At 42.3% G+C, this 10,655-nt stretch overlaps 1 protein-coding gene across 2 annotated transcripts; it reads left to right on the plus strand.

Moving 5' to 3' along the window:
- Window positions 1–354: 354 nt before the first annotated feature.
- LOC127344229 (embryogenesis-associated protein EMB8) lies at window positions 355–7,872 on the plus strand. 2 transcript variants are annotated; one of them, XM_051370449.2, is made up of 14 exons: window positions 355–1,052; window positions 1,293–1,379; window positions 2,999–3,066; window positions 3,149–3,231; window positions 3,356–3,445; window positions 3,751–3,873; window positions 4,762–4,839; window positions 5,277–5,362; window positions 5,988–6,036; window positions 6,339–6,395; window positions 6,601–6,731; window positions 6,816–6,899; window positions 6,996–7,062; window positions 7,167–7,872. In XM_051370449.2, the coding sequence occupies exons 1-14, from the start codon at window positions 799–801 to the stop codon at window positions 7,629–7,631; spliced, it is 1,722 nt and encodes a 573-aa protein (XP_051226409.1). In that variant the 5' UTR covers window positions 355–798; the 3' UTR covers window positions 7,632–7,872. The 2 variants fall into 2 exon arrangements, with proteins under 2 accessions (XP_051226409.1, XP_051226410.1); XM_051370450.2 differs by having other exon boundaries at window positions 3,155–3,231.
- The last annotated feature ends 2,783 nt before the right edge of the window (window positions 7,873–10,655 follow it).

Below are 10,655 nucleotides of genomic sequence, written 5' to 3' on the forward strand. Positions count from 1 at the left end.
ATGGTCTGAGGTCATCGCGGATTTATTAGAGATCCACTGTATCTAGTCAAAGGGCTAGCATAATACTCCTAAGTGCAATTTAAAAGAAATTGATCAATTTTATAGACAAATAAATAAATATAACACTAAAGTAATATTATCACTACATTGTACTTCAAATTCATAATTTCATAATTTATATACCAATTTAGCGATATATATGATGTCACTCTTTTCTATACATTTGATCAAATTTTCTAAAAAATAATTTATATAGTACAAAGATTAGAAGTACACTTATTGGTAGAGGGGAAGAGTAGGCGACGATTTCGTGCAAGTGGGAACTAAACCGAGTATAAAATGGAGCTGAGGGAGCAGTATACCTGCACTGCGCAGTGTTAACTGGGACGCCACGAAATAAACAATCTGGATTCCTGTCCATTTTCGTTTCTCGAACTGACGTGCGACTAGCAATGAATCCTCAGTAATGGCCGCAAGAGCCTAGCTACATTCTGGATTTGGTGCAGGAACCTCTCGATTTCTCCGGCACCGCCGTGCTCAGCATCGCGGTGGTTGGGGCAGTTCAGCGGTTGTCCTTGCCGCCGTGACAATCGCGTGCTCCTCGAGACTGCCGCTCCAACGAATTCATATATACCCACTCCCTTCCTCTCTCCCTCCGGTGTCCACCGCTGCCACGCGCGACGCGACGCGATCGAAGGCCGGCTGAGCGAGCCAGCGCGACACGGCGCGCGGCGGCTAGGGCAGGCTCCTCCCCGCCTCCGCGCCGCACCCGAGCCCTAGCAGCCCCGGTCCCCCGCCATGTCGGCGCCCACCGTCGCCGGCGGCGAGTCGGCCGGCGAGCTGTTCCTCCGCGCGGCGGCGCTGGTGCCCGCGGAGCACTACGCCCTCGCGGCCCTCGCCGTCCTGTCGGTCATCGGGTACCGGTTCCTGGAGCTCCACGTCCTCGGCGACCTCCTCCGCGGCTTCCGCGGCGGCCGCGTCGATCTCGTCTTCCACCCCGCTTCCGAGATCTACCACTGCGTCGCCTCCAAGTGCCGCTCCCTCCACGGCAGGTACGTACGGCGGCTCCATCTGGTCGCGTCATCAACTCGTCATACTTGTTACTCCTACTGTCTCAGTACTCTCTCGGCCTGACATCATTGGTGCGTTGCGCCGTGATTTTTCTATGATTCCTGTCCTTACTTGGGATCACATTGTGATTGAACTGGAACTAGGATGGATTATACGTATATATATAATTATATATGCGTCGTGTTATGGTTGGAGTGTGGATTAATTCTGTGATGATGCAGGTACCTGGTGACGCCCTGGCTTGCCAGCCCGCATTTGCAGACATTGTTCCTGGGAATCGGGAGACCGCCTTCATTCACGTACAACAGGTTAGACTAGATCCTTTCACCAATTCAGTTTTGCGACAAGTTCAAGCGGGTACAGCGCAAGTTATTCTGCTACTTTATTTATATGTCATAAACTCCAGTACACACTGGACTGTATGTGCCGGTTCTATGAACCAAAAACAGTTTACTTATGTGATTTAAGTGGGCCGTGAGTAAATTCTGCTAGACTGTTTCTGTTGCTCTTCATCATGTGTTCCCAAAAAGCAACAATGAAATCAGCATTTATGTTGGAATTATCGAATGTGTGAAAATATATGTCTCAATCAGCTTGAATGACCTCTAAAAGAGTTTATGGGCATACTTTTATCTTCTTGTTGATTTTCTGAAATTAATTCTGGATGTGCAGTAGTCACACCTGTGTTTGTAGGGAAATTTATGGGTTGATTGTTAAGTTCAGACCCTGCGTGTGGGAAAGAAAAAGAATAAAAATAGTAAGAAGTTCATTTTTCATGTGTTGCTAGTTGTGTTACCAATGATCTCTAAAAGAGTTTATGGGCATACTTTTATCTTCTTGTTGTTTTTCTGGAATTAATTATGGATGTGTCAGTAGCCACACCTGTGTTTGTAGGGAAATTTATGGGCTGATAGTTAAGTTTAGACCCTGCGTGTGGGAAAGAAAAAGAATAAAAATAGTAAGAAGTTCATTTTTCATGTGTTGTTAGTTGTGTTACCAATGATCTCTAAAAGAGTTTATGGGCATACTTTTATCTTCTTGTTGTTTTTCTGGAATTAATTATGGATGTGTCAGTAGCCACACCTGTGTTTGTAGGGAAATTTATGGGCTGATAGTTAAGTTTAGACCTTGCGTGTGGGAAAGAAAAGGGAAAAAAGATGAATAGTAAGAGATTGATTTTCATGTGTTGTTAGTTGTGTTACCAATGACCTCTAAAAGAGTTTATGGGCGTCTTGTTGTTTTTCTGAAATTAATTCTGGGTGTGTCAGTAGTCACACCTGTGTTTGTAGGGAAATTTATTATGGGCTGATAATTAAGTTTAGACCTTGCGTGTGGGAAAGAAAAAGGGAAATGAAGACGAATAGTAGGAGGTTGATTTTTCATGTGTTAGTTGTGTTACCAATGACCTCTAAAAGAGTTTATGGGCATACGTTTACCTTCTTATTTAATTTTCTGGAATTAATTCTGGATGTGTCAGTAGTCACACCTGTGTTTGTAGGGAAATTTATGGGTTGATTGTTAAGTTTAGACCCTGCGTGTGGGAAAGAAAAACAAAAAAAAAAGTAGTAAGAGGTTCATTTTTCATGTGTTGTTAGTTGTGTTACCAATGACCTCTAAAAGAGTTTATGGGCATATGTTTACCTTCTTATTTAATTTTCTGGAATTAATTATGGATGTGTCAGTAGCCACACCTGATTTTGTAGGGAAATTTATGTGTTGATAGTTAAGTTTAGACCTTGCGCATAAGAAAGAAAAAGGAAAAAAAAAGATGAATAGTTAGAGGTTGATTTTGTGTGTGTTGTTACCAGTGAAGTGTTCAGATCAGTACCTCAATTCGTTTTATTCATGGTCTATGCTTATTTCTTTTGGAGGAGCACAAAAAACACTTTTCTTACTTCTCTGTTAACGTACATCCTCTGTACTGCAGGCAGTTGTATACAGTTCGTGATGGTGGAACCATTGCTTTGGACTGGTTTTTGGCCTCTGATTTGGAGGGTATGGGCCTCCTCATAGACTGTAGAACTGTAATATCGTACATCATATATGGTGATGTCTGACCATTTTAGCCATGTGGCAGATGCAGATGGGGTCATTTCTCAAGATGCTTCAACACCCCTTGTAGTTGTGGTCCCTGGATTAACTAGTGATTCTGATTCTGCGGTTAGTCCCTACCTGTTTTGGATGTTAGTCTATATGTGTAGCATATTTGAAGAGCTATTGGGTTCACGGTTCGATAACGTATTACCTTTATTAATCCTTCTAAAGATGTAGTTCTCTATTGCAGTATGTAAAACACCTGGTACATTCTATGGCGAGAAAAGGGTGGAATGTTGTCGTAAGCAACCACAGGGGTCTTGGTGGTGTGTCCATCACAGTAAGTTACCCAATCTGAAATTTCAATTATTAGAATTTTACTCTCTGTTCTCCATGTGCACTTAAAACTTTGCTGCACAATTATTAATCCATGAGTGCTGTGTGGAGTTTATTCCTCATGTATAATTTATCAACAAGATTTATATCTGGTACGGTGGTACCTGAGCCATAAATCTGATTACCATAAAATGATCGTAGAACCTACTGAATTCGAAACTCATACTGTAAAAAAGAAATTTAATGGGCAATGAATGAATTGATTTGGTCAGTAACAATCACTCAACATATTGTTTGTTCCCCTGGCAGTCAGATTGCTTGTACAATGGTGGATGGACAGACGATGTCCGAGAAATTATTAATTATCTCCATCACAAGTATCCAGAGGCTCCGATATTCTGTGTTGGCACAAGCATAGGTGCCAATATCCTGGTAACTTATCTTAAATCTAAACTTGCCTGTTATTTTCTGCTACTACAATTGTCTATTCACTAGTGCTACTGCTAGTTGGTCAGTTATATACCAACACCACTGGGCACGTGCTCTAGAAATTGGCATAACAATGTCCTGATCTAACGGTGGTAGCAGTTTCTCACTCAATGCATCCTGTACTTGGGCAACCTTAGTATTTAGGTTTGATATAGTTTTAAAATTATGTCTCCTATGTGTAGTGCGCCAGAAACCAGAATCAACCAGGTTGTGCAGGAAAGTGTCTGAAGCCAGCCATTCTCCAAAGCCAGCACATATGATGTTAAACTATGTATTATTTCTAAGAAAAGTAATACTATGTACTCCCTCCGTTCCTTTTTAATTGACTCAGATTTAGTACAAACTTGTACTAAATTCGAGTCAATTAAAAAAGAACGGAGGGAGTACTTAGTTAGCCTTTTTAAAGACACAAACCAATGAATTTGTTTTAAAGAAAAGAAATTCTCACATTCTTTTTCTTGCCAAGAACCCTGTAACATTGGTTACAAATATAATATGTTTGCAGGCTTGCAGCAGTCTGTTACCCCCGGCTCCTTTGATCTTGCTTTTGAATCCGTGTTAGTGTGTTGTTCGGGTTGTATTTTCATGCATGCATCCACTTTTGATGATTGATCGTTTGACTCTCTCCTTGTCAGATTGTCATTCAGTGATGTAGATTTCTGCTCTTATGTGCACCAACTCCCATGCTACTCTTTCTTGAAATCCCTAAATCCGCCACCCACCTATGCAACCCACAATAAAATTAAAATCAATGCTAAAGTATGTCACTGGATCTTCGATCCATCATTATTGATGTACTAACAGGTATATTGGATTCACATATTTTCCCAGGTCAAGTATCTTGGAGAAGAAGGTGAGAATACTCCTGTGGCTGGTGCTGCATCTATTTGCAATCCATGGGATCTGGTGGTTAGTTACTGCACCTAATTCGCTACAATACATATACTTATAACTGCATATCCAATTTACTTGCATGCTTGTTTTAGGTAGAAATTTGTAGCAACTTGTATCTCAATCATTTTGAACTTAGTTTGACCAATCTTTCCAAATGCCTTTGCCATGAATGAAGAATTGAGAAGTCATTGCTTACAGAACCTAAGAGCAACCTCTCCGATGTTTTAATTTGGTGGTAACTTAGGGTTAGTTTGGCATTGAGGGAACTTCTGGAACTTGTTTTGCTTTACTATATATAGATACATTAACCAATTCCCAACCTTCTCTTTTGAGCCATACTAACAAAAGAAAGGTTTCTCTTTTCTACAAGTTTGTACAGTTGTTTATACAGTGGAGTGCCAAACTAGCCCTTTAACATCATTGTGATTTGCCATTTAACTTCGACTTTCCAGGTGGGTGATCGGTTTATTTCCCGTAAGCTGGTGCAGCGGATTTATGACAGAGCCCTTTCATTTGGGCTAAAGGGCTACGCAAAGTTGTAAGTATCGATCCTTCACTAAGCATTGGTACACGGCTCTTTCTATGGAATCTACAACTTTTAGGTTATTATTATCGTTTTTTCTGTTAACTTTGGTGCCATATGCTCTTCCTTTTAGATCCCTATTACTTGTCTATTCTGAACCTAATTTTAGTTGCTCTTTCAAATAAATTGAATTCCCACTTGGGAATAGAAGCTAGATCACGGGTATGCAACCTTAGTTCAGCAATGCCATTGCTTTTGTAGTTTTAATTCTTTGACAGCTTTGTCATACATGGCTGTATCTTGTAAATGTAATGGTTGATAGCGATGCGCAAGAAAAAACTATATTTTGTACAGCATTCTGCAGACTAGTATGACATATTTGATATTTCTATTATCCAATGACCTCTGATGTGTACTTTAGCTTGGTTTATGCTAGTGTAATGCACTGTGTTTCCACATTTTGGTTGCCCGAGCCACTGGGTGCAAGTGGTATCTTTTGTTTATCCTTCACATCTGCTCTGGTCTCACTATGACACTACAAGTTGTAGCTTGTAGCAATCAACTATGCAATTGAATAACATGATGACTCTTCAGCAGGATGATCTTTTCTTTATATGCCTTTCATTTTCCTCTTTTGCAGACATCAACCTGTTTTGGCTCGACTTGCAAACTGGGAAGGTATTAAAAAGGTTCGGCTCGCTCTTATGCAAAAAACAACATCCTAACACCGAATAAGTTTATGAGATTTATGTTCAGCCAACCTTTCAGTAAAACTAGTCGCTTTCATTTTATGGAGCTAGAATACCTACTTGTTGAGATGCACTGCCATTTATAATTTGGTACATAATTTTCGTTGTAAAGAAAAACATTAAATTCAAACTGCAACGAGTCTGACTATTTACTTCTCTACTTATAAATGAGAGAATTAGTAGAGTGGCTCTTCATGGCTATTAATATGCATTCTTATGTTCTTTTATTTCTATTTTGCCAGTCACGCTCTATCCGGGAATTTGACCACCATGCCACTTGCATTGTTGCAAAATATGAGGTACCTGCTTGGCACCATGCCTAACCTTTGCTGATTCCATCATCAATCAGATGAGGATCTCGTACTGTTACTGTTGCTTTCATGGCATGCCCACCGCTCTGTAATAAATGATAAGATTCAGAACTGCTGGTGTGGCAGATATTAGCTAATGCTATTGAATAATGTGATAACCTCATCACACACATATTGATTTTTTATGTCTCAGACTGTGGATACTTACTACCGACGGTGCAGTAGTGCTAGTTACGTCGGTACCGTGTCAGTTCCCTTGCTTTGTGTCAGTGCTTTGGATGATCCCCTTTGCACAAGAGAGGCAATTCCTTGGGACGAATGCAGGTAATTTTTTGCCTTGTAGAAGTCGTTCTCCTCAATATCCGCTTTTTATGTATTCATTCATCAGAAGCATCTCTGTTGATGTAGAGCGAACAAGAAAATCATTTTGGCAACTACACCAAATGGTGGCCACCTTGCATTTTTTGAAGGACTAACTGCTGGAAGACTATGGTATGTCGACTATACTCAATCTGATATCTAATCTATATATGTTATGGATTATATTTTATTTTTGCATGTCTATATCATCTATTGATAATTTTGTAGGTGGGTCAGAGCTGTGTCCGAGTTCCTCTCTGCTCTGCATGAGAGCTCTTACATGCATCGACAAAAGGTGCGGTCTCTATGTCATGTTTCAAGGATAAAAATATCTTTCTTTGGGAACTTAAAATCCTGGCATGGTTGTTAGATGTTTTATCATGTCATAATTGTATGCAGACAGAAGATCATGTTTTGCATTCTTCGTTGGAGTCGTCCATTGATAAGAGCCCATATGTCAATTTTCTGGGAGATGGAATGATAGCTCCAGCGACAGATGATTGCCCCGTCAATGACGGCCCACCTTGTAGCCAGATCGTCAATGAGTTAAAACTGAATAATGGGGTGAATGCTACGCAACAGAACGAAGGCGCCACAGAAGCTGAGATCAAAAGCGGCATACAGGTAGATGCAGTGCATGCCCAAAGCCCAGCAGGATCTGCAAAACAGCAAGGAGAGAAGGCTAATAAGATCCATGATGCCATTGCTCCGGTAAAGAGATCCATAAACCGACTAACTCGTTACCAAGGGAGGTCAGTCTGGCTGCTCGCGTACATATCTTTTGTAACATCTTGGCCGCTCCTTGGCTCCCTAGCTTTCATCGTGTTCAGGAAAAAGTTCAGGAATCCTTTTTCTGCCAAATAGTAATGAAAATAAGTGTACTGCCGGTCAGCTCAGGCATATTCATTCCATTTGCATCATGGTCTGTACAGACATTTGATTTCACTCTAGGTCTCCAGTCATATATGTACGCCTTGGTGCAAAAGGCCAGAAAAAATAATATATTTTTCTTTCACAAAGAAAGAAAGAAAGAATATGTACACCTTCCTTCGCCTACATTTGTTCAAGCAATTATGCTGATATAAGATGCTAGATTGTCCTGCCACTAATTCGTTGTTTGTGCATTCTATGTTATCCATGCTACCTGCATCTGTATTGCCATGGAAGAGAAAAGGTCAAGTTTGTCTTGTTTATTTCCTCTTTGGGATAGTGTGTGGTGGGGGATTTTTGATATATTTTTAATCCAAGTTATCTTACAGTAACATAAGCTATTTTTCTAACAAGTGATGGTAGCATTGTCAACCAGTTAAAGCGAAGGGACACTGGGACAGTTGTGTGGCATGATGTGTCCCTTCATGTGGCTATGTTCTTGGTCCCAAGTCCCAACAGCTCATTTTCGGTGCCGATTGGCTTGAATAGTGTGATGTGCACGATTTCGGTGCAGTGACTAGTGGCATGTATCTCTTTCAACTCCCCCTTTCTTCCTTGTGCCAAAGAAAAAGGAAAAGAAAAAACTTGCCTTTCTTTCTGCTTTGATTCCTGGCCTTGCACGCGTGCGCGGCTGCTGCTTCTTTCATTCTTGGCCTGGCACACATATTCCCTCCCTTTTCATGCCGATAAGATATTGTTTCCGTCGGCTATATGACTCACGATTCCGATTTGATTTTTGTTGGGAGATATACTTGCATCTTGCTGGGAATATGACTAATCTGTTTTGTCTGTGCCCACGCAAGCCATTTTGACTTGTGTTAGTTTATTGCTCACCTGGTGAATGGTGATTCGCCGTCTTTGCGTGAGCCATTTCTGCTCTCGCTGCATGCGCTGATTTCTGAAGAGTACCTAAACAAATACGATTGTCAACCACGATCCGTGAATGCGTGATGGAAGTTCCAAGTTTCCAGCTCTACTGGACGATAAAATATTTTTTTTTGTAGTAGCTGAACAAGCTGTGGAGTGCAAGCCAAAATGCAGCACCAGGCTGCACCGTGAACCGAGTTTGGCAAGACGACTGCGTCGAGTTGATGATCACTCCACTCTAAGCAGGGGGTGTCCCACGGTGATTTAGACTGCAGCAAACAGAGGCTGGCCCACGGGCCTCCGCTCTGCGTAGTGGGTGTGATTTTTTCCTCTTGTGTTTCTGTCCCATGTGCCGCGACTGACCTCAGCGATGATGTCAAATGGAGTGTGGCTCGCGTGCTTCTTCTCTCGCGTCGCTTGTGTGCGGTCCCGTCGGATAGCATTGATCCGCACCGCTCGCTACCTCTCGGCCTTTGGTTTCTCGGGCGTGATTTGCTTGCAGCATTGCACAAATGTTATGTTGAACGCTACCGGAACTTGCATCCAAAGATATTTGAATTCGCACCGTAAAAAGGGTGAAATCTTTTAAATTTTACCGAAAACAATAACATGTTTTCCATAAAATGTAATAAAAAATCTTTAAAAAAATTCCACGTGCGAAAGGACTCTAACCCCAATAGGCTTGAGAAATCGTGGAATTCCGAAAGACAAGTTGTCTACTTGTTGGACTGCTGAAGCACAGGAGAACCTTGGCTCGGCTCTCTCCCCCGCTACAGTAGGAGAGGCGATTTCCCCCCCTTCTCGTTCGCTCCAGCTCGCCGACGGCAATTCGCCGGTTCCCTCCCCCTCCGTCGGCCGCTCCGGCGGCGGGAGGGCGGGGGAACCACGGATCTCGTATGTTCATAGCTAGGTGTGAGTGGGTGTCCTGTCGGCGGCGCTGGGGAGAGGATGGCGCAGTCGATTAGGTGGTTTGTGGTGGCGGAGATCTTCTCCGGTGGTGGTGTTCTGCGGATCCCCACCACGTCTGTGCCTCCTTCCCGGTGCTCGCATCGCGGTGGAGGTGCCGTGCACCTAGCTCCTGTGCCGGAGATCGACTGCGGCGGCTCCGGAGTTTGAAGGTATGGAAGCTGCAGGTGATGCGATCCTGATTGAAGACGATGGCGGCGATGCAAGGTGGAGGCCCTTCGGGTTCGAGGTTCGTTGACTTCCCGCACGCCATGGGACTCCGTCCAATCCAAGGTTGCAAAGGAGGAGCGGCGGCGGCGCGCCAGCGGCACAGCTTCTTCGTCCGTGTCGTCTTCGTTATCCTTCAGGACTTGTTTGTATTTTTGCTTTATCTGGTGGACTGTAAGGGTTCTGGATTAATATCACTTGTTCTTCCTCGCAAGAAAAAAAAACACCTTAAGCATGAAAAAATAGATTAACAAGAACTAGCCTGCACAAAATGAGCTGAGTTGGGGAGGAGCATGAGCACAAAGATGAAGACCCAAGCTTTAGATTGTTGCGCGATCTTACGTCCTCCTTGGTGGAGAATCCTGTACAAAGTCCTCGGGCATAAAGATCCATCTATCGCTCCTTAAGAAAGGACATCAAGTCAATGCAAAGCCAAATTTATTTTATTCTTCGTGTTTATGTTGGAAATTGTTGGTCTAACAACTTTATTTATATGTAAATTCCTTTACCGAAAAATCTATGTACATATTATGTAAATCAAATAATTCATATAATAATATTCTTCTGAACTCTATGCATGTAAATCTTTTGAAGAAAGGACACTTTATCTTAGTATCCATTGCACAAGTTGGAGTGCTTCCGTGGAACAAAGCGATAAATGGGCAATAATATTTTACCATATTTGTTTTATCATCTCGTCGGATATGGAAATGGGTATGAATGCATACATTAGATGTGGGAAGACAGCCAAGAACCAAAAAAAGGATGAAACGCAAACATGAGTGCGACATCGATTGAAAATATTTGGTACATGACAACCACAAACTACAGCAACCAAAAAAAAAGGGGGGGGGGGGGGGGGGGGGGAAAAAGTCTATGCGGTCCAAATATCCTCCATTTTAACAAATCACTGTCAAT

This window comes from Lolium perenne, chromosome 3 (assembly GCF_019359855.2).
Source record: "Lolium perenne isolate Kyuss_39 chromosome 3, Kyuss_2.0, whole genome shotgun sequence".
In the NCBI taxonomy this organism is placed as follows: Eukaryota; Viridiplantae; Streptophyta; class Magnoliopsida; order Poales; family Poaceae; genus Lolium; species Lolium perenne.